Raw genomic sequence first — 27,083 nt, forward strand, 5'->3', positions numbered from 1 at the left:
GCAATATCCACATTGTCTGCCGCCAGGCCATCCATCATTCCCACCCCGATCCTCTCCCGATGATCAGCCATGCGTTCGTTCGTTCTCTCGCTACTCGTATGGACAGAGTGAGAGAGGGAGAGTGACGTGACGCGTGCTCTCTCTCTCTCTCTGTCGTTTGCGTGCTGCTGCTCTCCGAGATTTTATTTTTACACATGGCTGCTGCGAAACTAGATACAAAGCGAGCAGAGGCAGAGGCAGAGCCAGAAGCAGAGGCACAGGCTGAGGCAGCGGCCAATATTCAGACCAGACCGTTTCGAAAACATTTTCGGAAACCGCTGCGGCAGTTGAGATCGGGATCTCGGCGGCAAAGTTCAAACGTTCTTGGACTCCGAACAGAAGCCACAAAATCGAAGCGAAACGAAACGAAACGCGTTTGCTCCTGCACAGAGGCACGCACAGACACGCACAGACACGCACAGACACGTTCACACACTGCACACACACACCAACACAGAAGCAGATAATAATTATAGAAAGTTTAGTCGGTCATTGGAGTGAGCGAGAGGGCTAGGCGCGATGGCGGACGTGGAAATTATGCAAACCGTGCAAACGGAAGTGAAGAAAACGAAAAAGGTCAAGAAGTCAACGTCGTCGAAACGTCGCGAATCGGAGATCCAAATCAGCGAAGTGGAGGTGGATGCCTCCATTGAGGAAAGGGGGTAGGTGACGTGTTTTGTGAGCAGTTCGTAACCGACAGCGCATTCCGAAATATCTGAATCCGTATCCGTATCCGAAACCGAAATCGAAACAGTCTCCCTGTTTTGGTTTCCCTTTTTTTTCCGGACATTTTCCATCCATTCATATTTTTGTTCTGTTTTTTTTTTGTTTTTTTTTTTTTTTTGTTCTTCCGATGGATATGTCTGAAATCATCCCCAACAAACAATGCAAAAACCATTCCAAATCAATATTACTCGTACATTTCCAAAATTAAACTCAAATTCCAAAAATGAAAAGCAAAAACTATCCAAAAGTACTCTCGCATATCGAACTTTTACAAAACGACACACGTTACTACTCTACTTTCCTCGGCAAGACCGTTTACTAAAAGGTATCCACAAAATGTCTATCTGTTTCCAAAAAAAAAACACATATATGTACCCACACCGAACCAATGCCACAAAACGAAACCACAAAGAATACACACACCAAAAGTTACACTGCACAACACAATAAAAAAACACTACAATTGGAATACTCCCCTACCATAGTCCCCCGTCTGTGATTCCCTTGTGCCTTGTGCCCCGTAAATGTTGTACCAAGTGATCCGATCCCCATGTACTCTATATCTCCCGATCTCTGCAGTTAATTTTCAGTGGCGAGTACACAAAAGCCATGGACAAGGACTGGCATTCGGGCCACTTCTGCTGCTGGCAGTGCGACGAGAGCCTCACCGGACAGCGGTACGTGATCCGGGACGACCATCCGTACTGCATCAAGTGCTACGAGAATGTGTTTGCCAACACGTGCGAGGAGTGCAACAAGATCATTGGCATCGATTCGAAGGTGAGTTCTTCTCGAATAACAACCATATGTGGGTGGACCCTGTACAGGCGCACACAAAAACCAATAAACAGTAAATACCTCAGGTCCCACCCAGAGAAAAAGCCATTAAATTTTCATATTTATTTAAAATATTAAAGTGTTTTCCCCCATTAATGTGCAAAATACTTGATCTAAATATATTTCATATTTAAAGTAATTATATTTCCTAACCTACAAATTTATTTGAATTTTATTTAACTTAAATATGGCCTGTTTTGGGTTTTCTCTCTCAATTTGTAATAAACAAAAGCCTGAAAATAATCAATAAATGTTTGAAAATAGTCCAGAAAGCATGCACATCAAAATGCACAGCGGAATTGATTTTTAATGTCGAAAAATTCGATAGCCTGGGTCTTAAATGTGAGTTTTATGTCTCTTTTATGGGTCTAGCCACAATTTGTATTAATTACAGCATGAAAATAGATCGAGATAGAGACAGGAAAAGCTTGAAATATACATAAATGGAGGTAGAGAGAGTGATACTTCATTAGGCATAAGGAAAAGAAAACGGAAAAGAAGTATATAGAACTCGTAAAGAGTTGCTTCAAAGGGCATGTTCGGGAGAAGTTTCTAGACCATTTCCCTTGAAAAATCCTCCACTAATACTCCTCGATTTGTTCTCTCTTCCCAACAGGATCTGTCCTACAAAGACAAGCACTGGCACGAGGCCTGTTTCTTGTGCTTCAAGTGCCATCTCTCGCTGGTGGACAAGCAGTTTGGGGCCAAGGCCGATAAGATTTACTGCGGAAATTGCTACGACTCCCAGTTTGCCTCCCGCTGCGATGGCTGCGGCGAAGTGTTCCGTGCAGGTAAGAAAAAAAAGCCCATACCCCATACCCCATACCCCTACTTGCCGTGTGGCATACTTCCGGGCGCCAGCCACATATTCTGCCTCGGCTAGTGGCAGGGGGCAGGGGGGGGGAGTACTAGAGCCGCACCGCTACGGGATGTGATCGGTTAGAAGAAACTGGTTCAGAACAGGTGGACATCTCCATGCTCGCTCCGTTCCTGTCATATCTCGGGAATTTGATCAATTTATAATGCCCCAATGCATGGGGAAATTAATGGCATTTGCCTGCCAATTTGTTGTCTACGGCCGGCCAGTACAGTGAAGGCTCGCATGAGTCCATGTACCTCTCAATGGGTGCTCTCTGGCGAGTGGGCACTGTATGTGTGTAGCCACACTCGAGTGCGTTCGCTTGAGTGCAACGGGAGACACTGGAGGATGGGGAAGATGCTTACGTAAGCGCGTCTCTGATGTCTCCACTGTGGAGTCGGGGACGCGACTCTCTTTCGAGTGCCGTCTGTTGAATGCAAGTTCATTGTCACGCCGGCTGCTGCCGCTGCCGCTGGCTGTGGCTGTGGCTCTCAGCCCACGCCAGACCCTGAAAACACACACCCGTAATCGCACGCTTCCCCCGTTTTATCTGTACTCTTTCCCCTTTATCCCACTCTCTCTCTCTCTCTCTCCCTCTCTGGTGGCAAGGTGTTTTGTGCTCTGGTTTCAATTGTAGCGCAAATAAATATGACAGAAAGACAAATACAGAATGCGAGGGGAAACTGTTGTGAGTGTCAGTGAATGATAAATTTATGGCTGATAAATGCCGCAGATCTCTCGGCTTCGAACACGTACTGAAACAGCAACAGCAACACCCATACTCCATGCCATGCCGATGCGACCCCTCGCCGGCACCTTCCAAATTTGGCTAAAACTGGCCAGGGGGCCGTGACACTTTCGCGTTAACACAAGGTTGCACCGTACCACGCGTTGCCAATGAACGTGTAGAACAAGCGGCAATAACTGACAATAACAGCCGCAAATACAAGTAATATTGAAATATGTTGATTTTTTGCACTGCACATGCAAAATATTATACGATATTTCAATGTCAGGCAGCCCACACACACACACAAACACACCACACACAGCTCAGACATCCCAGAGATCACCGATCACGGATCACCGATCACACGAGAGGGAAGTGACAGACGCAGAAAGATATACGACCACATTGGAGTCTCTGGTTCGGTTTTGTTTGTCAAAGGTGGATCTCTGTGATTGACAGACAGTGACCATTTTCAGGCATCAGCTAATTGTCATCTTAGCACATCTCAAACGCTGATTAAATACTCGTATTAGCTGATTACTTGTTTATGGCCAGAACTTGGCATATTGGCTAACAAGTCGCCCTCTCTCCCTGCTGCCCATTGAGATCCCCCTTTGAGTACTTCTAGTCCATAGAATCATGACTCATCTCCAAAATAAAATCGCACAAATAATTACAAATCTCTCCCTGTCCCGCCTGTCCCCCTGTCCCCCTCTCTTGCCCGCACAAGGCACGCGTCTTCCCACCCAAAGATTTTTGTAGATTTTCTAAGATTTTGTATTTTTATTCCTTTTTGATTTGTGGCTTTTAAATTGACTTTTGTTTTTGGTTTTTTTGGGGGGATTCATTAGAATGAAAAATGATGATTATTATACGAATACAGCAATGGAGAAGATGGTGGGAATCAGCGGGAATAATTAAATATATATTTGTGCAAATATCTGGCACTCACTGAATGGAACTTTCATTGGTTCATACTGTATATTGGATTTATAATTGAGGGAATAATGGATTCTATATAGATTTTTCGACGGTTTGGGGGAAGAGTTCTTGTAGATTGAGAAGAGGAAAAGGGAAGCTTCTTCCATTCGCTATCGCCATCTTCTTAGAATAATTCTTTCCCAAGATCCAATATTGCACAACTTTGCTCCAAAAACTTCTGTTGGCCAATTACTCTACAAGTTCTCTAATGAATGTCGCTGTTGTTGCCACTCAATTGATTGATTGCCGATGAGGGGGGAGGGGGTAATCCCACGTATACACTGGGTCTCATCCAACGCCATTTCCGTGGGTCGAGCGAATTAATCAAAAGCGAAACAAAATGAAATTGACTCGGCATCAACGCCTTCGGGTCGCAGAATTCATTAGAAACTGCAATCATTTCCTATTAGAAGGCAGCCAAAATGCCACTGGGCGTTGCAAGTACGTACTACAAGGGGTCTAACCCCAGTCCCAGTCCCAGTCCCAGTTTTAGTTGACAGATGCGCCATGGGCCATGGGCCAAGGGGGCACACTTGACTATCTGGAAATCTGCATAAACAAAACAAAACTAGTGCTTCTGCTGTTGCCATAACATCTCTGGAGGATGGTGAGCGTCATTCTGTTCATAATTGCCTTTGGAACACTCGCAGCAGGCGGAGATCGAAGATTGAAATGGCACCTGGACTGCCTTGCCTAAACGGGCAGCGGCAGGGAAAACAAGATGATCTCTAGTCGGAGGCGGAGGCGGCGGCGGCATGCAACAGGCACGAACCGCAGCCATTTTCACTCACTTCCATTCCATTCAACTCAAAAGCAACTCGATTTCGGTTGAGTGGATTCGTTGCTATTCGCTGAGTGCCGGCTAACGAATGCTCCGCAGAACGAGTGAGTGAACTCCACTCCGTTGTCTGTTGCTGTTTCGGTTTCGGTTTGGGCCTTCGGGTTTCAGTCTCAAAGCGGCTTTCAAAGCGCGTGGAATGTGCCGCGGCTGTGTGCTACAGAATACGAACATAGTGTTTGGGGCAACGTGTTGCATGCAATCGCGCAGCGAGCTTTATTGATTGCTGCATAAACTTTTCTTGATCATCGCGATACAATAAAGAACTGAACAAAAGTATTTCCGCACTTAGTTTTCCATAATCGAGAGAGACGGAACCCAGAAGCCGCCAGCTCTCGATTATAAACATTTTTTTTTTGTGTGTATAAAGAAAATACACTTGTAAACAGCAACGAAAATGAAAAGTGTACTCGCAGAGGCAGAGATCTCTCCTTTGGGCAGCCCACATTGCGTATACTCAACGCGCACACGTCCTGGGCGTATACGTAATATGGAGTTGGAGGACAACCCACACACAGATTACACAATCCCCAGCTGCAGGTTGCAGCTGCAGGCAGCTCCGCCTCTGCTTTGACTCGGATTTCCCCCCTTCAAAGAAAAAAATCAAATTTCATAAATAATCCAAGTCCAAGCCAGAAAGAAAGAAAACCGGAAACAGATTTGAAGTCGTTTTGGGATGCATTTAATGTCAAGCGATGGCCAAATCGACGTGTTCCACATTCGTAAGCGAACACCCAGGCCAAATGGAAGACATGTAAAAGAGAGAACCCGTCCCCGTCCCCGTACCCGTCGCCGTCCCCGTCTCCGCCGAAACCCAGACATGAATATGCCGCACGCAAAGTGGAATTTCTTTCGATTATTGCTGCTGTTGTCATTGCAATTGAATATCAATTCGGAATTCGAAACGAAATCGAACTGGAAAAACGCTTGAGAAACTTTCAATTGATTCCGTAATTGTTGCTCTGGCGATTAAAGGGAAACCATTCCGTAGTCCCCCTCCTGCCACTTAATTACTCTACTGGGGGCTCTACTCTGCTCTGAGCATTCCCAGCTTTGGGCTAATTAAAGATCCCATCGGGGATATACTTGTACATTCGATCCACTCAAAGCCAAAGCCAAAAGCCAAATGCCAAAGCTGAATGTCAATCGTTGTCTTATCAAAACAAAGCCACAAAAAACAAGCCATTTCAATTTCTCTTTTCACGGAATCCCACAAAAAACTAATAAATCTGGAGACCCAGCCAGAGCCAGCGTCAGAGCCAGCATTTGACTGTCTGCCCTGCGGGTCAAAGTCAAAGTCAAAATCAAAGATCTCCCTGACAGAGACAGTGTTTGAAAATCAAACAGAAAGAAAACTTTGTCAGCGCTAAATGAAAACCCTCCTCGTACGGCATATGCCCGTACAATATTTTCGCTGATCCGAATGGCCTCTGTCTGGATTGCAATTAAAAATGCAGACCATGCACACGGCCTAAGGGATTGTGGGTTTCTGTTTTCGGTTTTCTGTTTTTCTGTGTTGACAAATGCAAAACCAAATCCACTTTCATTTTTAAGGCTTTGACACTCGCTGAATGCGGGGCTGGAGTTTGAGCAAATGGCATCAATCACAGCGCTTGCACGCACACAGATGCAGTCATCGACCTGTCAATATATCATTATCTCAATGTCTATCCACTTGACCTCAGCAGCGGCAGCGACGGTGGCAGCGGCGGCGACGGCGGCGTTTGTTGTAGGCGTCCGTCCCTTGTCAGTGGTCAGTGGGCGACGTCTTTGGGTATTGAGCGCCTGACAACCCATCACAATTAGTTATAATTATGTTGGACATTGGCGGCTATAAATAAGCGATGCTTATGCCAGCCCACCATTTAACCGCAAAAGCCATACGAACGCTATAGTAATCCAACACGGATGGGACCGATCTTCGGCTGTTGCGACAAGATCGAGAGCAGTTCATCGATTCATTGATATTTCTATCCCCATAGATTTCTCCCTCCGTTCAATGTTCGTCTTACATCATCCAATAATCATTTGTGAGGTTTCTCTGCAATCTGCCATCTCTCTTTGCTTAGCCTTTGGGATTACTCCAACATTCTTTGAGCCGAACCACATAGAAACGTTCGTATGATATCTCTCCTCCGCATCTCCCAGATACAATTGTGTGGGTTTCTCGTTAAGATATTCTATCCGTACGATTCCGTGCTTCCTGTGCGCCTTCGCACAGCTTCAGCTTTCGGACAATTTCCTGCTCATGAGTTATTTAGAAGCAATTTTGATTCGTGTTTTTTGCTGAGTATTTCTATTACAAAAAAAGTTAATTATTTAATGATTTATGATCAGCAGGCAGCTGTTTTTGCTGTTGCTGTTGCTGTTGTTTTCATTTCTATTATAGCCAATTTGGTTTTGGTTTTGGTTTTGGGTCTTTGGATTTTATTTATAAGCATTCGCTAAGTTTAATGAAACTTGTTGTTCGGCAAATGATGTCATAGAGGACGGCGGCACGTCAGCACGGCAACGCCTTGACGAGAGAGATGGATGGTGGATGGTCTCTCGACTTGGCGTCGCCAAATTTGTATTCCATCTAAATCTAGAGCCAGATCCAAATCCAGATCCAGATCCAAAGATAAGGCCTACTGCCGCTGCTGCTGCTGCTGCTGCTGTTGGTCTTCTTTTTGGTCAAATGGGCTGTGGAGTGGGGGCCAAGTCTTTTGACCCACATCGCGGCGAAGCGATCTATTAACTGGCAGTTTTCGTGACTTATTAAGAAAGTACTTTCGGAGTAGGAGGAGGTGGAGGGGGACAATCGAAGCCACATCTGGGGTACACTTTCCATTCGTGTTGCGCTGCTGTTTTATCATCGACTAATCCGCCGGTGGGGGGGCTGGTATCCTCTGAGCAGCATTCGATCATGACCGACGTGGATGTTCTCAGCTCGAGAATGAAGTCTCGATTGCATCTGCAGTCAAAGACCATTGGCGCGGAGCGCATCAAGAAGGCCAAGGACAACAACGAGGACATTGCCGTGCTGAGCATGTTCCTACCGAATGCCTCCGCCGTTGAGGAGAATCGCAATTTCCATTGCCAGCTGGGCGACTACTGCCGGCAGGGCGATCCGCGTGCCACCAAAGCAGGTAACCCCTCAAAAAGAGTGGAGTCATAAATTACTCGTATGTTAATCAGCGCCGGAATGATACATCATAATTTATCATTATTATTGCCCAAAAACTATTCAAATTGGAAGCAGAAGAAAGGAACCGCCCACAGGCCACAGTGCCAATGGAGCCAATGGAGCCAATAGCGTCATCTTTATGGATGATGTGGCTGTCATTGATGACTAATCAATGGACCTTTTACGGAACATCTCTGAAACAAGCTAGACACGAAATCTGTCTAGATATTTGATATGACAAAATGTAGGGGCCATAAATTAAGGTGTCCAAAGTGGGCCATGAATTTATGCGAACCCCAGGGCCTCAAAGAAATTAAAGAGCCATTTTCCGCCAGCATAATTTCCACTCAATTACCCGCTCTGCGGCCTACATTTCCCACAGTTTCCACAAAAGGGAAAAAACTATCTTGAACTCTTTTATTTTGTTGTTGCCATTGTGTCTGCTTATTTTTGGCAACAGACATTTCGAACACGCAATAAATAAAGTCAGCGGAACATTAAACAGAGGCCCAAAAAAAAAACAAAAAAAAAACCACCAGAAATGTCTTCCCTGGAGTGGAGTGCTTTTGTCTAGAGACTAGCCGAATATTTGCGTAATTTCTGCATTAATTGTTTACGAAAATGTCGAAGTCTTCAGGAGACAGAGAGGGAGACACAGAGGGACCGAGAGAGAGAGTGGGGGCGTGACAGGCACCCCCGCCATTCCCTGGGAGAATGTTGCATGTCTGGCAAACATAATGGGGGAAAAGTTTTTGTTTTTTTTTACATTGAAAATCCGATTGTCTGCCATCCAGCGATTGAGTGTGCCCTGGCCCCACTCTGAGGGCGGCCTGAATATGTCGGGGCTATGTCGATGGCTGGAAATTGATGTTTTCCCTAGATTAAATCGCACCAAAGAGCTGGGTTAGTGGGTTGACGTTGACACAGTGCAAAGTTCAAGGTCTCCCGGCAGAGCCGGAAATTGATTGGGAAATAGATTGATTTCAGAGTCTAACAAACTCCACCTTCTCTTCCTTCGTGCAGGTACCAAGAAAATGGAGTACAAAACCCGTCAGTGGCACGAGAACTGCTTCTGCTGCTGCGTCTGTAAGACGGCCATCGGCACCAAGTCCTTCATACCGCGGGAGCAGGAGATCTACTGCGCCGGCTGCTACGAGGAGAAGTTTGCCACGCGCTGCATCAAGTGCAACAAGGTAGGGGCATCAATAGTCTATATTTGAGATATCCTTTAGTAATGTCTCGCTCTCTCAACGCTTAGGTGATCACCTCTGGCGGGGTTACCTACAAGAACGAGCCCTGGCATCGGGAGTGCTTCACGTGCACCCATTGCAACATCACGCTGGCCGGCCAGCGATTCACCAGTCGCGACGAGAAGCCCTACTGTGCCGAGTGCTTTGGCGAGCTGTTTGCCAAGCGCTGCACGGCCTGCGTGAAGCCCATAACAGGTGAGCGGATGAGCAGCGTTGAGATCCGTTGGAGTTGGTAACATTTTCATGGTTTATCCCCCAGGCATTGGCGGCACGCGCTTCATCTCGTTTGAGGATCGGCACTGGCACCACGACTGCTTCGTGTGTGCCAGCTGCAAGGCCAGTCTGGTGGGACGCGGCTTCATCACCGACGGACCCGACATCCTCTGCCCCGACTGTGCCAAGCAGAAGTTGATGTAAGGATCGGATCAGATCGCAGCAGAACGGAGCAGATCGGAGCAGATCGGAGCAGATCGGTGGCGCAACAAGCGGATATTAGCCATAAACCCATTCAACGAAATTATGGATCAAATCATGAGGAAAACCAGATAGAGGGGAGGAGGAAGATATATATATATATATACGTGTATTAAAACGGTATACAAGAGAAGATATTGCCTTAAAACTTACATTAGAAATGATGAGAAATTAGAGAGAAAGAAGCAGAAAGTGAAACATGAGTCCTACAGCAAATCAAAAGCAAATCAAATTAAATTTTGTAAAATTTCAAATCGATAGATAGTCCTTGCTTTATCTGCACCATCAGAGATTGTATAGATATTTATTATTTGCAATTGCATTTCAAGGCGAAATCAGAATTCACACAAAAACCACAAAACACAACAACAACAAAAAACAAACGAAAAAGCACACACAAAAAAAAAAGGAAGGAGAAGAAACCAATATGAAATACTGGTACACCATTTGTAACTACATATTGTTGCCCGCATTGAAAAATGTATGTTTATTTATTTATTTTAAGTTTTAACCAAGCGACAGACAGAGGGATTGAGTAGAGAAGGGTACGGAAATGGAGTGGAGTGGAGAGGAGAGGAGAGGAGAGGAGAGGGAAAGTGTCCTACTCGCTGGTTGCACAGTCTTAAACAGTTCTATTGTATTAAAAACCACACGATTTGTATGTTTGATGTGAATTGTTTTGTTAATTAAACAGCAACAAAAGCCACACACACGCACGCACACAGACACATGTCCTAGCAATTTAATTGTTTAGCTTTATACATTTTTTTTTTTTTTTAATCAGTTTTTGGCTTGCTTTGGGTAGCGACTCCGCTACTCTAAGCCCTAATTACACACACACACACACAAATAATAATGATAATTGCGACACAACATTATATCAATGTCCTTAACTACTTAATGAAATTCAATCTAAATAAATTAATAAATTATCATCCATACTGTTTCAATGAAATATCAGCATCAACCGACAAAACACGCTCCTGCTATCATAGAGGGGGAGAGAGTGGTGGTGGTGCCCTTCTACTGCTAACCCACATTGGGACAGAGAGAAATCCATGAGAGAGCACCATAGGCAGGACCTACGAAAGTCCTCTACGATGAGCCCCGACCATCAATGAACAATAGGCATGGGCCTCAGCCGTGGGATCATTGCAACTGTGTTGATGGATCTGACCAACCAGCCGGCCAGAGTCTTGGGCTTCATTTCGGTGGATAGCATCCTTAATGCCCTGATTTTGCCAGTTGATCTGAAGCACACGATCCGCATTCTGGAACCGAGGAATCGATGCATAGTGGACACAGCTGTCGGCTGAAACCGGGACACCTTTGTCGTAATGAATGGTATTTTTTCTGATGCTGATGACTTCTGAACGAAAAAAGATATCTTCATGAAAGAAACTTCACTTCTACGGAGAGTATTTTCAACTTTAGTCGGCACGAGTACAGGATGCTATAGTTTCAAGAACTTAGTTGCCGGTGCATATTTGCTGCTCAATGAATAATAGGTCAGATATGAATGAGTATCTATGATTATCCCAAAGTTTTCATCTTCGTAAGCAGATCTATACACTTCTACATTCAAATTAACCAAAGCGCTCTTTTGGGCCGAGACACCGAAAGATCAGAAATCGCAAGGTCCGGCAGCATTGTTGCTCATGCTTAACTTTGTGTGGCATACTTCTGTGGATGTTTCATGTAGAATGTAGTAGTTTCTGGAGAAACATGTACAAAGCTCCGAATAGTGTGTTTTCAAAAAAAATACTTTGAGTCTCCCTGCATCGCTCTCTTCTAATGACCGTAACTGTTGTATTGAATGAGATATTTTTAAAGTCGACGTCTTGAAATGATCGTAAGAACATAGTCTTCCAAATAAGGGGGACAATTTTTGCAAAATTTCAGGGTGGCGTTACCCTCTTAAACATTTTTGAAAAAGCCAATCTGTATTTCCTATAAATAAGGGTAACATTTTGTAATCATTAAAAGAGATTCCTTTTCAGGTACTTTGCCTGTGCTACACTTCTTGATATTGTAGCTATTCAAAACCCTTTTAAAGAGCAGCTAAATTCTCTAGGGAATATAACACTTTCACTGCACGCCGTGATCGAGTATTGAATATTGGCGAAATGCGTGGCTTTTTGGGGCCAGCCGGAGAAAAATATAACAGAAAATTGACAAATAAATGCAAATCAGTAACTCAAACATCGCAAACGACTCAAAGCCAAAGCCAAAGCGCAGCGAGAGAGCGGGGCACGGCACGTCTCACGTTGCTGGCCTGGCCAAGTGCCAGCCGCTTAAACGGGCCGCGCAAAGGTAAATACAAACAGCGTTCAATTACACTCAGGGCTCAGCAAAAGAGGCACAAAAAATGTTAAATTGATAAAAAAGAAGCGCAGCAGTTGGAATAAGTTCGTTGGCCAGTTCGAAGCCGAAATTAGTGCAACGACAGGCGACTGCCAGAGCGGGTCTCCAGGGTCTCCACTTCACAGTTTTACCACTTCAGAGATGATGCAGCTGATTCCCATGGCCATGGGCTGGGTGCTCCTCTCCTCCGCCCTGCAGGCGGCCATTCTGCCGCTGACTCTCATCGAAAAGGGCAGTGGGGACGATAAGCCCTTTCCCTTGGATACGGAAAAGTTTGGCTATCTGGAGCTCAAGCCAAATGGTTCCCTGATACTGAGACGGGGCCCAGGCCAGAGCGGCAGCAATCGGCAGAACCTACTTCTGCTGCGTGGAGTCCTGCAGGCCATCAAGCAAGACAACCACCACTCCCATGGCGGGAGCGAGCTCAACATCAGGATCTACGGCGACGGAGTGGAGCATAAGTTCCCCCCTCTGCTGGAGAACATCATCCAGCGCATCCAGACCTACTTCTCCGTCTACCGCTACACGGACACCAGTCAGCCGGTGCGCAGAGACGAGGCTCCCACCAAGGAAGCCATAGATGCGGATCTGGGTGTCACCACCGTGCGGACTGGCGGCGACGAGGATGATCTGATAGCCATTGGGGAGCAGGATGCCTACATTACAGTGGGCGAGGGCGCCGACTAGACCAAATCAGGGAGAGCCCCCTCGGAATACACTATTTATTTCATATTTATGTCCCTAGCTCTAAGCCAATAAAATGCCGTTCCCCAAGACTGCGCTCCCAGCCCTGATTTGCCTACGTTTGGGCACGTTCCGTGAGTGTTTTGTATGCAGTGCTGCGGATCGGGCTTCCCCGTGTAATATGTGCAATATTTCTATGCTGCCGGGGAATTTGGCGAACTGCGCAAGAAGCAACCGCTGAGGGTCATTGTCATTGCACAATCTCTAAAGTTTTGAACTGAATTCAATGGAATTTTTTAAGCCCTGGCAGCGCCCTAGACTATTCACAGATGGGGCTGTAGCTGAGGATGAAGATCCAGCAAGATTAGCTGTAATCTTTACCCTAAGTTCCACAAGTCCCACCCATCTCTCTCTTTATCCACCTTCTTTTACATTTTACATTCACTTTTTTATTGTTCTGTTTTACTTTTTCAATGTTATGGTTAATGAATATGTAATGATGATGATGATGAATACGAACTTTTCGTGATGATAATTAAGAATGAATGTCTCTTTCCCGTTTCGCTGCTGTTAATTAATGGCTGGAAAATGGAAAACTATGTGCGATGCGATGCGATGCGATGCGATCCGATGCGTGTTCGGTGTGTTAGTAATTAAATGTACGGATGTGGGTGCGGTGTGTGGATGGTTGATGGTGGGAAAACCCCCTGCCCAGGCTTGTCCAAGCCGGGCTTGCGATGAGAATCAGTCGAAGAACCAAAGCTGCCCATAGGAGGAGTAAGATTCAGAGATGCGTTTTGCGTTTTGCGTCTGGGTTGTGGGTCGGCCGCCTAGGCCTGTGGCACAATGGGATTGGCAATGGCAATGCTATCGGCGGGCTCTGACTGTAGGATCGGCTGCTGCTGGGTAGGCTGCTGGATTGACTCGGCGGGAATGGCCTTGATCAGCGGTTCCTCTGGCAGTGCCTTGACCGCTGCGAGGAGGAAATTGTCTTCAGTTTTTGTTTTGTGAAAAGAAAGGCACATCTCTATACTCACGTTCTTCCTTGATCTGCTCCTTGGAGATTTCAGCGCTCTGCAGCTCCTGCTTAATGGCGTTGCTCTCCAGCAGGCGTCCAGCGAATTCGGCCTTTGTCACCTGGGGCTCGGCGATGATTGGCTGTGGCTGTGGCTGTGCCAGTGGCTGTGGCTCCAGTGGCTGCTCCTTCAGCAGAGGCAGCACCGGCAATGTCTCCTTCTTCAGCTCTGGCTCTGCCTTGAGCTCGGGCACTGCTTTGAGCTCCGACTCTGATTTAAGAAAAGGCACCGCCTTAACTTCCTGCTCTTTCTTGAGTTCCGACTCTGCTTTAACTTCACGCTCGGCCTTAGGTTCCGGTTCAGCCTTAACTTGCGGCTCTCCCTCGAGTGCGGGCTCTGCAGTCAGTGCCAGCTTCAGGCCGGGCTCGGCTTCCGGTTCCTGCTGGATGCTGCGGGCCCGGATGGAGGAAATGGGCCAGGAGTAGACGGGACCGTGGACCACATCGACCACAGGATGTGTGTGGTACACCTGGGGCAGGCTGTAGAAGTGACGGGCCTCGGCGGCAATCAGGGGCTGGGTGTTGGCTGGCGTCTCGATCAGTTCCTCCTTCTTGGAGCCCCCGGGGAAGAGGGCTGGGAAGAAGCCTGCTCCGGCGGAGGCGGCGGCTGCGGCAGCCTCTCCGATCTGTCCGGAGACGATCTCCACGCCCTGCGACACCTGCTGCTGGATCTGATTCGAAGTCTCCTGCACGCCCTCAAACTGCTTGCCCTCCAGGCCACCGGCGCGTCCCGATCCCACAGCGTCCAGCACTGGAACCACCGAGGCGGCTGCTCCGGCCGGCACATACACAATGGTCTCCTCGTGATGGGGGGTGGCCACACGGGCCAGCGGGGACAGTCCGTGGACGTAGCGCAGAGTCGGCTCCAGGTGCACCTGGGCCTGCGGGGTCACGATCACAATGTGCTGGGCCGTCGGCTCGTAGGGCTTGGCCTGGCCGCCCATCGCTGCCAGGGCCAGGCAGAACAGTGCGAGGAGGAACATTCTGCAATTCTGCAAAGGGGAACGGAACGGAAAGGGGGCTGAGCATTGCTATGCATTGGATCTAAGTTCTGCACTCCTCCTCCTCCTCCAATCAACTCCTCCAACTGCTGCAAACTGGTCTAGCCACTGGTCTATTTTTAGATGCAACTAAAGCCACTCCTCCTCCTCCTCCTCCTCCACCTCCTCCTCCACCTCCTCCTCCACCTCCTCCTCCACCTCCTCCTCCACCTCCTCCTCCACCTCCTCCTCCACCTCCTCCTCCCACTCCCAGTGCGATCCACCAAAGTCCATTCTAAATTTAAAGCTATTTTTGCATGTGTGTGCTTGTGTGTGTAATTGCATGTTGCATGTAGCCTCGTCCGACAGGATGCACCACGGAGTCCGTACATGGATCGAGTGACTATTAACCGGTTTGCAATTGATTGGCCTGCTCGGGATCGGATCGGATCGAATGGGGGAAGGGGTAGTGAAGGCAAGGGAAGGGATCTGGATCTGCCTGCCGATCCTACACTTCTAGTGTAGATACAAACTAATGACCAGAAGCAGCTTTATGGCTTAAATCTCCCCCTACCCCCCACTGTCCTCAAAGAGCGCCCCCAAAGAGAGTTCTTTGTGCAGGCCAAGTGCTGGGCAAGTTCGTTGCCTAAGTCTTTCGTTTGGAGTGGAGTTTGTGGGAAGAAAATACTGCCCGACTGTAACTTTTAGCATCAAACGCATTCGATTCTCATATGCCTTTATTCTTCTATAAATTTCTCATATTAATGCCTTTTCTTTTTCATATTTTCTGTACAATTTAAACTTCTTTTGAGACTTTTTTAGGAGTTTATTCAAATCTTCAATTCAAAATCAAAATTCTTAGTAGATTTTGTGCTTTGGCTCTAGGGGAATGTAACACGTTGTGACAGCCTTTGAAATCCGTAGCCTAATAGCGATTCGTTGAAAATAATTCCCAACAATGGGTGGATACACTTTTGCACCCGCTGAAATCATTCTTCAAAGCACTTTTTCCACTCCTCTGAAGCGAGTGGTTTTCTTTTGTCAAATTATGCTGTATCTCACGAAAATAAATTCTTCTTGATGGCCAACTGTTCATGCCATGTTGAATGAATCTTCGTCCCGTTAATGCTCAAAGATGCCTCTACCTTTTGGTATGTCATATGATAACATTGCAATAGCCAATGCCGCAGGGACGACCCTCACGAGATTCGTTCTGCAGCGACAGACGGACACTTCTGAATTCGTCTTATAGTTTTTCGCAGTGACAATGCAAGGTGATTTATAGACAAAAGTCGAACCAAGTCGATCGAAGCATTTTTGTCTGGAAAATCCACATTGAAAATGTGTTCATGTGGTAGGTTCACATTTTTTCAAAGATATATTATTCGTATATCGTTAAATGATATAAAAAGCGCCCGTAGAAACAAAAATTCTAGGCATAATTTGGCCAACAAATTACAAACTTTTAAAGGCGGCCCTCGTACAATGTTAATTGTGATATTTCGTATTCATTAAAACACACAAAAAAGGCTCTAAGTAAAGAACATGGAAGGTCTTTTGCCTTTTTTAACCACTATATACTCATAAAAAAAACCAAATCCACTTCTCTCTATAAAGTTGTATACCTTCATCGGTATTGATGGAATTTTTCCGAAGATTCTAGTCACTTTTTTATTTCTCTGTTCACCAAATCGGTAGGTATATAAAAACAAAGTAACTTTTCACATAATTAAAAAAAAATATATATCACAAATTAATAGCTCAATCCCAGCTTAACCAAGCACTTCTCTGCGACCCCATAAAACCGTCTTAAGTGCTCAGAAAACAAAAACAAAAAAACGAAAAAAAAGCCAACGCGTATATCAGAACTATGCCTAGAAATAACTTTCTCGAAGCATGAATGTGAATAGGATAACCCCAATCGGGTTGGATGGCAGAACTTACCTTTCAGTCGGCGTTTGATGGCCTTTCACTACTTTCCCGAATCTAGGCAGGTAATGCGAGAGACACAGAGCACTTTAATGGACACACAATACGCGATCCACTGGCGGAGATACTTCTAGAGGTATGTACTTCTGCTGCGAGCTGGCACAATGATTGCAATGATTGCTGGTTGCTGGTTGCGGTAGGGCTGGGCAGTCTTCGGGTTCAGTCTTCAGTCTTAGCACGGCGACCACTTCAAGGAAACTGGTGGCCAATGCTGCCTGGCCATGGCCTTTTATAATGAGCGCAGCAACGGCCGTGGCCAGAGGCCCCACGGACTGACCTAGCCCAAGAACAAAGAACCAGAACCTGAACCTAACCAGAAGAGCTGGAAATCTGCAGCTTCCCGCAGGAAAACAGGCGGCGAGGGAGGGGGATGAGAGGCCGAATGGCGGCAGTTGATGGCCAAAAGGAGCCAAAGCCAAAGCTGGCTAAGCAACAATAATACTCGTAATAGCAGCAGCGACTAGTAGAAGGGGAGACCTGCCTCTATATCTACTGGTACTGGTACTTGTACTCGTACTTCCACTTCTTTTTCTGGTTTCAGGTTCTCTGCTGGTTCTGCAGATGGCAGATGGTCAACGTAGATGTGGTTCGTCTCGGTCTTGATCGTGGCACTGGTCTGTGTCTCCTCCTTCTCTGCCTCAGTCTCTGTCTCAGTCTCTGTCTCAGGCGCAGTGTCTCGGGCAAGTTCTGAAGCTCTGAAGTTTGTTAAACCTGCCGCGTAATAGAAGTCAAGCATGGCCAGGGGATGGCGATGGCGATTGCATTGAAGCCGCATTGACAGGCCAAGCCCAAGAGATGGCCAACTGGGGACTGGGGACTGGGGTCTGGAGACTGGAAACTGGTTCAGGTGCAAATTGAATGCGTTCCTCTCGGACTGGCTGCATCTCCTCGGGATCTTCATCTTCCCCTACCATTTAGATAATTTATTTTCATGTTGCCTGCATTGGCGGAAAAGATTAATCAAGATTTGCAAATGCTTGCATTCAGTGCGGCTCAGATTTTCTTTTCGCTGCAGCGCGCTGGGTGGAAGTCAATTTATTCTCGCTATAAACTATAATCACTTCCCGCAGCAATTAGATGCGTATTCCTTGTCGCTGTCGCTGTCTCTGTCGCTGTCCCTCCAGGTGATCTCGGGTGTATCTCAGATCGGCTTTTGATCGCCTATTAGGATGGGATGGGGATAGAAGAATATACAATTTCTACACATGCATCCATGTATTTGTTTATATTTATAGACTACTGGACTAATGGATGACGAGTATTCAGGCGGGTTGGTACTATTCAGCTATGACCAGCACGTACTATTTCCGGCTACTGGCTCGTCGGCACGGGGCCCTTAATTTGCTTTATTTTCAATTTATCGTGCAGAAAGTCAAGACATAAGACCTATGACTGTCTATACTCTGAGGGACCAGCACTCCATGATATCCCAAAGGAATATTGCCCTTGCCATGATCCCTTTTTAGGCAGGAGAGAGCCACAGGGACTTCGAATGGGAGATCAAAAGACAGTATTAAAGCCAAAAGTTATACAATTATTTATTAAACGTAAAATTAAACATAATATAAGTGCTCAAAAAGTGCAAACATGAATTACAAACATTTAAGCCCACAAACGAGTATTCGGCAAAAAATATATTTAGCTTCGAATTTAAAAACAAATTTCTAAAAACAGGGGAAAATATGGGGGAATTTTATTTGTGTTTAAGTTACTCTTCTGCAAAGCAGTAAACTCGTGTTTTCGTTTGGCGTAGCTAACGTTAGCTCTCTGGACCGTGCCACTTTTTACAGACGACACTGTCATGGCTCCTGTAATTCCCATTTCAAGTAATTATCACGATAATCAAAGAAATGCCGAGGGAATATTAATGTGTAAAAAACATATACATATGTATATTATGCAAATAAATGCTGAATTAAAATAGTTGATAAAACTATACTGGGACCCACCGTCGTTTACTGGATGGTTGCTGCATGGTGTGGGTATGTTTTATGATATGGGTGGGAATAGGGTAAAGTTAGGCGACCAAAACTTTATTCTTTGCGCTTTTAGATTATCGATGCATTCTTCTAATATAATTTAACCCTAGACCACTCTGTTCTCCTGATCTCGCACAGCGACTCCTTCTTCTCTGCTCCAAAAGTCGATGGTAAGCGTTGCTTTCTCTCGCTTACTCCCCCGAACGGAATCACTGTAAACTATCTGCTGTCCTCTGTCTTCGTTGGCTCATCTTCTTCTCTCCCCGGCTTTTTCTCTCTCGCTCTGGCCTACCTGTCGGTGTATGGCTCTACTATCGCTGATCCCTCATGCTCATGTTCTTGCACTTCTTAGTGCCTCGATTTTGCACTTTTGGGCTATCATGGAAATGGAGCCACAAGAAAAACTTCGCGCTTCAACTGATTATAAGTTTATACCTTGAATTTTCCGTTGAGTGCTAAAATGAATTTACAAAAAACTTTAGCGGAGCCAAAGATGGATACGCTCCGAGCTATCATGAGGGCCCTGTTGGATCTGCCAAGTTTCACTTCCAGGGTCCATCTTTGTCCTCCCCTCCTTTCCATTTAAATTCCCAAATTCCATTCCAAATCCCCAACAAAAAAACAATGCAAATTATGTTAATTAAATAGAGATATTTTATTGGCAATTCGGAAGCTGGCACACAAAATGTTGTACAACGTATACTAGAAATCCCATGCGAAAGACGATGACGACGGAGTGACCTCCTCTATTCGTAGTGCAGACGACGCTTGGGGGCCGTGCGAACGATGGGTTTGGACGCGCCATGGCCCATGGCTGCCAAGACCTGGGCCTGGGCCTGGGCCTGACGGGCGGCGTAATCCTCGGCAATGGCTGTGCGCCATTTGTCCACCAGCGAGTCGGCGCCGGAGATGCGAACCGGAACAAGCGGCGTCTCCCGGGTCAGGGGGAAACGGGCGACGGTCAGAGGCCCATCATTGTAGTCGTAGTCATCGCTGGCCTTTTCGGCGGCAGAGTTGGGAGTTTTGATCACCAGCTGGTTGCGGGTCGGCAGGGAGATGCTGAAGGCAGCAGCCTCTTCGGGTGAGACGCCAGCAATGGCAGTGGCCTTGGGGGAGGCCACAGCCAGGCCATTCCGACCGGAGAGTGCCACGGCATTGGGCTTGGAGGAGGCCACACCACCCTCGCCGGCAATGGATAGACCTGGAAGGAGTCAACGTTCAGGATTCTGTCTTTTCGCTTCAGGTTACTCTGTCAGCACCACATACCCACTGGCTTGGCCTCGGCCACGGCCGCATCCTTCTTGGGGGCCATTACGGAGACACTGTCGTTGACATCCTCGTAGGGATCCTCGCTGTTGGGCGGCAGGAAATCGTCGGGCGAGAACTGCTGCTCCGTGACCTCGTCCAGCTTCTGTTCATCGATCTTTTGGTCTGCTGGATTGTTGCCGGCCTCCAGGCCAAAGTTGGATGGCTGCTTCTGTGGGATGGCAAACAGCTCCGGCTGCAGGAGCACACTGAAGTCCTTGATCTGGCCCGTCTGCTGCAGGAGAGCCAGGCTCTGGGCGGCCTGTCCTAGTTCTAGGAGACTGCTGGCATAGATCTGATTGTCCTCTGCGCTGAAGGATCCCTTCCGCTTGGCCATCTCCTGAATGGCCACTAGACGGGCGGCTGCCAGCTGGATTCTGTTAAAGTCACTGGCGCTGGCCGAGATCGAGCTGCTGGAGGAGCTTGAGCCGCTGCCATCGGCGGTGGCCGTGATGCTGGCCGCCGAGATGGTGATGGTGTCATCCGCTTCGCGGGGAACAGCCCTCAGCTGTGGCTGCGGCTGCTGGCGCTGCAGGATGTAGCTCCCGAGACTGCCATCCCGCTGGGGACGCAGCTGCAGGAGTTGGCCCCGCAGGCCGCCGTAGTAGGGATGCTCCTCGTAGATCCGGCGAGCGTCTCCCGATCTGTGTCTGCTTTTGGGGGGTTATATAGTCGGTTATAGAGAGTGTGTGTGTGTGTGTTTGTGGGTGTGTGAGCTGTATAGTGGGGAGAGGGAAATGGAGGGATGCCTGGGAGCTGTGCGTTGGAGGGAGAAAGCGTGAGATAGACAGAAGCGTTGGATATACAGTATCTACACAAGATTAGCGGACTACTCGATGGCCAGTGGCCAGTGACCAAAGCGGAAGCTGTACAGTTTAGGGTTTACTTTATTTACAGACTAGGGAAATGACACAATTTTCGGGCCTCTGTTCTTAACATAGGAACACATAACCAAACACATAGACATCGTAATCATGGGTAGCATCATCGGGATCTTCTTCGGTCCTTTCCGCCTCAGTTGAACAGATCCAGCTCCAAGTCCGCCGTCGCATGTGCCTTGCCCCCCACACCGGCTATGGCCACCGAATCCGGATTGAAGTACACGTTGGTGGGCACGCCCTTCTTCAGATACGCCTTCGAGATGGGAGTGGAAATGGCCGTGCCGCCGTTGCCCACCACAGCCCTGGAGTGGGGTTCGAGGATCAGTGCCGCCTGCTTGCGTCCCTGTATGGCCTGGGCCTGGAGCGGCTGGTAGGGCAGGAAGTAGTTCCCGAACTGAATCTGCGGAATGTTGCCCGAACTGGTGCTGGTCTTCCCCGTGGCCTCCACCTTGACGGGCACTCGCTTGCCGCTTGCCGATGCCTTCCGCAGTTTCGCTGGTCCCGAGGCGTTCTTCCGCAGCTGCTGCCTGGCAGAGGTGGCAGTGGAGATGACATGCTTGCCGGGAATGGCCAGAATCTCCTCGATCACGTAGTTGGGATTGATTTTGCTCACCGCTGAGCGGAGACCCGAATCACTCTTCAGATCGCCATTGGATTGTGTCTCGGCTTGTGGCTGTGGCAGTGCTTGCAGCTTTTCTGGCTTTTCAATTTCTTCGGCTGAGCTTTCGGGCCTGATCGTGGTGGTTGTAGTGGTTGTTGCATCGGCTGTGACAGGTGCTGCAGGTGTGGTGGGTTGCAGCACATATGCCAGTGGCAGGTTGTACGCCGCGTAATAGGGGGCGTTGTAGATAAAAGCAGGCTGGAAGGCCCCATAGGGCGTCAGCTGATTATCCTTCTCGATCAGCTTCGCGGACTGTTGTCCCAGTAGGGCAATGCCGGGGTTGGAGTTGGTGTTGCCAAGCGGTTGACTGCGTGGCGGCCAGGCCTCGAAGGACGCGGTGCGCCAATACCCGTACGCACTTTGAGGATTAGGATATTGTAGGGATAGGCAAGTGGGGGAGAGAGAGGCAGCAGCCGGTTAGTAATTAAATATTTACAGCAACAATTTCGAGGGTTAGTAGGTGAGAGGGTCATGCAGGGGTATGGGGATTAGCAGTGCGGATATATGTATATGCTACTAGATAGTACGGGGAAAGGGGGGGTTGGGGCGATATGTGTACACGATGAAAGCAAAGCACAAACATTTACGAAATACAAACATTTATTAAAATACTAGCGAGTACCAACTAAAATGAAACCTAACTAAAACGCAAACTAAAGCAAAAGTTAAGCCTCAGACTCAAACATCATTTCCTGCTCCTGCTCCTCCTCCGCGTCCGCCTCCGCCTCCGCCACCTCCTCCTCCGTCGTGCCCGTGGGCGGGGCATAGTACACCGTCGGCCCGGTGGCCACCACCTTGCCCTCGCGCGGAAAACTCCTCGCCTGCAGGTCGGTGCGTGCCAGAGCGTCCTGCAGGTCCACGTTCGCGGGTATGGAAATCACCTTGGCGCCGGGACCGGCTATCGTCAGGCTGCGCGGATGCGTCAGGGCATAGCCACCGGGGCCCACAATGGCCGTTCCGCCGCTTCCGGCTGTGGCCACGCCTCCTGGACCAGCAATCGCGATGCCGCCCTTGCGCACCTTCAGCCGCTGGATAATAATGCCGCCCTCGCGCAGCGCCTGCTTCTGGGTGGTCTGCTGGGCGGTGGCCACATGGCCGATGGTGTGCATCAGACCCCCGGGGCGGGTCTTGTGCGCGAAGAGGTGCTTCTCGGAGGACGCGCTGCTGTCCTGCTCCGCAGCCGTGTTCTCCAGATCCTCGGTATTTCCATTTAGATCGCCATCCCCATCGCCGCCGCCCTCCTTCTCGTCATCCCACTTGTAGTCCTGGGAATCACTGGACACCTGATGCTTCTGCGGGATGCTGCCCATGATGACGGGCTGGGCGCCGGACAGAGCTCCGACCTGACGGAAGGGCATCTTGAATATATTCTGGAAGGCATTCTTGATGGCCGACGACGTCTGGTTCTGCATATCGGAGAGATTCATGCCGGGCATGCGGAAGGGATTCAGACGATTGCGATTGGGCAGGAGTCCGCCGGAAGGAGGCAGCGTCGAGAGATGGACGGGAGCTGAAGTCGTGGAAATGGTGGGCAAGAGCTGTTCCGCCTCCTTTCCGTTCATGGATCCGCTTCCGCGTACTGGTTTTACCGTAGAGCTCGTGCGCTTGCGACTCCCAGAGTTCAGGTTATTCGAATCGGGTGACACAGTCGTCTGCATCTTGTGCGGCTTGTGCGAAGGCTTCTCGCGGGAGTCCAGACGGAAGTCCTTGAATCCCTGGGGAGCAGCAGGGGCTTTGGTGGATGTGATACTCGTCGAATTGCCCCTCTTCGGTGTGCCATCCTCGTTCAGAGCCAGCTCTCTGGGCAGGAAGAACAGATGGTACTTGGGAGTGGTCTTTCCCTGCTTCCTGCCCGACTTGGCCTTGCCATAGAAGCTGTCCACGTCGCCGATGATCTTGTAGCCCTTGACGCGGTACTCCTGGGCGGCATGCTCCCGCAGGTACTGCTCCTTGTTGAGTTTGTACAGGTGCACGGGGATGGCAAAGTGGGCCGGCAGTTGCTGGGCCTCCTGTTCCGTCAAGGGCTTCGGTAGTTCCACCTGGTTGGGTCGGAAATACAGCTGCGACTTCTTCTCCTCGCTGGCCGGGGCGGGAGTTCCCTTGCGCAGCCTTGGAGGCAGATTGTAGCTGGATCCTGCCACGTTCCGGGTCAGTTTTACGGCACGGATCGAGGGCTCGAGCAGGGTCTGGCCGTGGCTGCCGGCGAAGTGGTGCTGCTGGGCGTGGAACGGCTGGTAGGCGGGCTTGGGGAACAGATACTGGCTGGAGTCGAGTATGGGCGGCAGCTTCTTTTGTTCCGGCTGCTTCTTCACGTAGCCAAAGGCTTCGTTCACGCGAGCGATCTGCTCGAGGATGCGCTTGGCCTCGTCCGCCTTCTCGACGGTCGGAGGTGCCACATTGGGATCAAACTCCTCGGGAAATTTGATCAGCCTCTGCTTCTGGATTCTGCAAACGAAAGTTAGGTATTTTGTTGGTGGTCTCTCATGGCATTTGGCTTTCGTTTCTAATCTCTAATCTCTAATGCATGGTATGGAGGGGGTGGTGGTGTTGGTGGGGGTTCTGGGATGGCAAGGCAATGATTTGGGTTAGCGATTATGATATCTGTTTAGTCACAATTCTGCAGGCCTCGGGTTTAGTTTAGTCACAAATTCTACGATCTGAGCGAGAGAGCATCAACTTCTACTTGGGATGAGCATTATTAGCACACAGCTGACCCGGTCACAGGCCCAGGCAGAGAGTCAGGCACGGCATATTTTGGTGTTAATAGGGTCTTAGTCTTAGTCTGAGTCTTAGGAATCGGGGGTACTACTTACTCGACGGCTGCGCCACTGGCATCCAGTGTGGTCTGGCTGGCGGCCAAGGAGGCCAGCAGAAGCGTTGACAGCTGCAAGATAGATGCGTGTATGTGTTAGCCAAGTGGTTATGATAATGCGAGTGGGTTCTTTTTGCCAGGTTCTATTTCGTTCTGTTCTGTTCTATTCTAGTGGAGGACTCAATCTTGGGTCTTTGGGTATTCCGATGTCGTAATGGCCACAAGAATGCGGTCAAGTGTCTCGCGAAAGTCTTTCATTCTCCGCTCTCAGCTCCGTTCTCTCCCTCTCTCTCTCTCAGCTGTCACAGGGCATTTGCATAATTTCTTTCAAGCTGTGGCTCAAGCCGGACCGAAAAGTGAGAGCCGCAGCCGCAGTCCCATCTGAGGATTGAAGTACTCGTACTTTTCAGCTTTTCCCCCTCAACACGATTGTCAAGAGCCTCACGCTCAGCAAATATTTGCCTCCCGCTTCGCACACACCACACACTCTCTGCCAGCATAGAACTCTCTTCATCTCTTCTCTCTCACCCGTACCCATACCCGTACCCGTACCCGTGCGAGTGAAAGATTTGGCAAAGTCAATATTGACGCAATCTTCTTGGGCGACGCGACCGTTAGCATCGCACGCCCATCTATCAAAACAGAAATGTCACTAAGCTGAAGAACTCGAAGCCCGAAAGCCAAGAGCCAGATCCAGCTCCAGCCTCAGCTGTAGATGAAGCTGCGGCTGCGGCTGTATCTGAAGTTGGGACTCGTGTTGTGTCATTGACCTGAACCTCTAGGCGGCGTCTGTTACGATTCGGGGCCGAAACGTAACTTGAAACAGCGCCCGATGCTGGATGCTGGATGTTGGAAGGGGGGCTGTGGCTGTCGAACCTGACCGCTCCGATCCGATCCAAAGCAATCATTGATTTGCAAGATCTCTTGCACTTCTTAGCCCCGAAACCCAAGATGTATTTCTGTCCATCAGTCTGTCTGCTTTCTTTTGTGCTGGCTTATTTATTATATTGGCCCTCGGTAACGACCCCGGTATACGGTAAGGTTGGGTGTGTTCCGTGTTCCGTCCAAAAATAAACTGGGTTAATGTCTCGAATGCAAAGTTTACGCGCAGCATTTTATGTTCTCAAACAAGATATACTCGTAAATGGGTCTGGCTCTGGCTCTGGCTGTGGCTCTTGTTCTTCATCGGTTCTCTGATATCACTTAAATGTGAAATGATATTCTGGAGGAGACACTGATGGAGTCAATTGGTGAGAGATTGATGGAGCTTGGAGACAGAAGTGTGGAGTGTGGGATGGAGAGAGTCTTCGACCAGATATCAGCCAATTCAATGCACTTCTAATATATTATATACGGCACTTGGGTTCTCCCACACACCATAAACCACACACAAGTGTGGTCGATTGTTCTTCCCTCTGGAATATCATAATTTTTTATGGGATGGGACTTTTAATTGCCATTTGTTAGCCCACGCATGATTTTCTTACGTCTCTGGCATATTGATTTTATTGATTTTTGGGCTTTTCATTGGAAATTATGGTGTACCATTTGGTTACACATTAAATTCATTCTTTTTTTTTCAGGGAACGGACGCGACACTGACGCATTTTTGCTTTAAAGGGCGTGTATATATGTATCTTTATCTTTATTTGTATTTTAATTTTGAATAGGAATATGAATAATGCAAGGGATAATCTGATTTTGGTCGGAGGAATGAAGTGAATCACTTTTCACTTTTCAATTCGGGGTGGAGTCAGAATTCTGTCACGTCCGAGTGGAGTGTATGGACTGTACAAAAGGGTTTTCACTTTTAGAGAAGGGGATTAAATAAAATACAATACTTGTAGGTAAAGTTATTTGGTTCTGAAAAATATTCTTTCGTTTTTGGAGTTAGAAAAGTTTTGGTGGGCATTCAAATTGATTTCTGATTATTAAAATGCCCCACAAATATGGCCAAGAACCACAGAGACACTCGTATAATATTTGCATATGGCACAGAGCATAATTAAGGCTAATTTCCTTGGCTAGAAAGAGCCCAGAATTGAGGCGAGAACCTCTCAAGATTGTTGCCAAAACTGTCGCTTAGTGAAAGTTCATTCCGGGAAGTGAAAGAAACGAAAGACTCAAGGCACGAACTTGGGCCACTTAAACATAAAGAGCCAGAGCCAAGAGTCAGCTAAGAGTTCAGCAATAAATGATTTATTGCAGACCGCACTAAACTAGTTTCGTTTTACGAGGGAATTTCCCTGCGAAAATTACTTACCACAAAGACATGCATTTTGATGCCAAGTTCTGGATTTATATTGCGATTTTAACGGGCCTTGACTGTGTCGGCGGTATCCTTGAACTGCGAAAGAGAAGCGAAAGGAATGGCACTCTGGGTTATCACGCGGAAATATCAGCAGGAACAACAACAAAAAATGAGACAGAGGCTGCGACACACACACACACAC

General features: G+C 48.1%; 5 protein-coding genes across 10 annotated transcripts in view; 2 read left to right on the forward strand and 3 right to left on the reverse strand.

Moving 5' to 3' along the window:
• The window catches only part of LOC6600529 (four and a half LIM domains protein 2), a 58,018-nt gene extending 47,183 nt beyond the window's left edge, over window positions 1-10,835 (forward strand). For 4 of the 6 annotated variants that reach the window (XM_026991694.1, XM_026991693.1, XM_026991695.1 and 1 more), the window contains 5 exons: window positions 1,345-1,545; window positions 2,219-2,393; window positions 9,200-9,369; window positions 9,435-9,621; window positions 9,686-10,835. In XM_026991694.1, the coding sequence (XP_026847495.1) occupies window positions 1,345-1,545; window positions 2,219-2,393; window positions 9,200-9,369; window positions 9,435-9,621; window positions 9,686-9,843 (891 nt within the window). In that variant the 3' untranslated portion in view covers window positions 9,844-10,835. Of the gene's footprint in view, window positions 1-336; window positions 702-1,344; window positions 1,546-2,218; window positions 2,394-5,161; window positions 5,287-7,906; window positions 8,139-9,199; window positions 9,370-9,434; window positions 9,622-9,685 lie in introns of those variants that run through there. The other 2 variants (XM_002025680.2, XM_026991696.1) reach the window with 2 other exon arrangements.
• Window positions 10,836-12,408: 1,573 nt separating this feature from the next.
• On the forward strand, window positions 12,409-12,951 carry LOC6600530. Its single transcript, XM_002025681.2, has one exon. The coding sequence runs from the start codon at window positions 12,409-12,411 to the stop codon at window positions 12,949-12,951; it is 543 nt and encodes a 180-aa protein (XP_002025717.2).
• A 611-nt stretch (window positions 12,952-13,562) lies between these two features.
• On the reverse strand, window positions 13,563-17,052 carry LOC6600531 (protein TsetseEP). Its single transcript, XM_002025682.2, has 3 exons — window positions 16,948-17,052; window positions 13,986-15,015; window positions 13,563-13,921 (listed from the first exon to the last, which is right to left on the reverse strand). The coding sequence occupies exons 2-3, from the start codon at window positions 15,004-15,006 to the stop codon at window positions 13,779-13,781; spliced, it is 1,164 nt and encodes a 387-aa protein (XP_002025718.2). The 5' UTR covers window positions 15,007-15,015; window positions 16,948-17,052; the 3' UTR covers window positions 13,563-13,778.
• Window positions 17,053-19,717: 2,665 nt separating this feature from the next.
• LOC6600534 lies at window positions 19,718-26,908 on the reverse strand. The gene is made up of 4 exons (XM_026991850.1): window positions 26,894-26,908; window positions 24,632-24,702; window positions 20,238-20,929; window positions 19,718-20,172 (listed from the first exon to the last, which is right to left on the reverse strand). The coding sequence occupies exons 1-4, from the start codon at window positions 26,906-26,908 to the stop codon at window positions 19,718-19,720; spliced, it is 1,233 nt and encodes a 410-aa protein (XP_026847651.1).
• Window positions 21,291-24,569, reverse strand: LOC113566389. Its single transcript, XM_026991744.1, has 3 exons — window positions 24,541-24,569; window positions 22,553-24,263; window positions 21,291-22,070 (listed from the first exon to the last, which is right to left on the reverse strand). Exons 1-3 carry the CDS (start codon window positions 24,567-24,569, stop codon window positions 21,291-21,293), a joined length of 2,520 nt encoding a protein of 839 aa, XP_026847545.1.
• Window positions 26,909-27,083: the final 175 nt, after the last annotated feature.

This window comes from Drosophila persimilis, unplaced genomic scaffold, assembly GCF_003286085.1.
Source record: "Drosophila persimilis strain 14011-0111.01,24,50 unplaced genomic scaffold, DperRS2 tig00000686-arrow-arrow-pilon, whole genome shotgun sequence".
NCBI classification, from domain to species: Eukaryota; Metazoa; Arthropoda; class Insecta; order Diptera; family Drosophilidae; genus Drosophila; species Drosophila persimilis.

What these genes read in the sequence shown, in the direction of transcription:
- LOC6600530 (XM_002025681.2), top strand. Translation starts at nt 12,409, where the DNA reads ATGCAGCTGATTCCCATGGCCATGGGCTGGGTGCTCCTCTCCTCCGCC.
- LOC6600531 (XM_002025682.2), bottom strand. Translation starts at nt 15,006, where the DNA reads ATGTTCCTCCTCGCACTGTTCTGCCTGGCCCTGGCAGCGATGGGCGGC. An exon ending in GGAGCAGATCAAGGAAGAAC is followed by an intron (nt 13,922 to 13,985) that starts GTGAGTATAGAG and finishes TCCTCCTCGCAG; the next exon opens with CGGTCAAGGCACTGCCAGAG.
- LOC113566389 (XM_026991744.1), bottom strand. Translation starts at nt 24,569, where the DNA reads ATGCCGTGCCTGACTCTCTGCCTGGGCCT. An exon ending in CTGACTCTCTGCCTGGGCCT is followed by an intron (nt 24,264 to 24,540) that starts GTGACCGGGTCA and finishes TTTCGTTTGCAG; the next exon opens with AATCCAGAAGCAGAGGCTGA. An exon ending in CGGGCACGACGGAGGAGGAG is followed by an intron (nt 22,071 to 22,552) that starts GTGGCGGAGGCG and finishes CTGGGACAACAG; the next exon opens with TCCGCGAAGCTGATCGAGAA.
- LOC6600534 (XM_026991850.1), bottom strand. An exon ending in GCCAGTGGCGCAGCCGTCGA is followed by an intron (nt 20,930 to 24,631) that starts GTAAGTAGTACC and finishes ACCCCCCAAAAG; the next exon opens with CAGACACAGATCGGGAGACG. An exon ending in GGCCGAGGCCAAGCCAGTGG is followed by an intron (nt 20,173 to 20,237) that starts GTATGTGGTGCT and finishes GACTCCTTCCAG; the next exon opens with GTCTATCCATTGCCGGCGAG.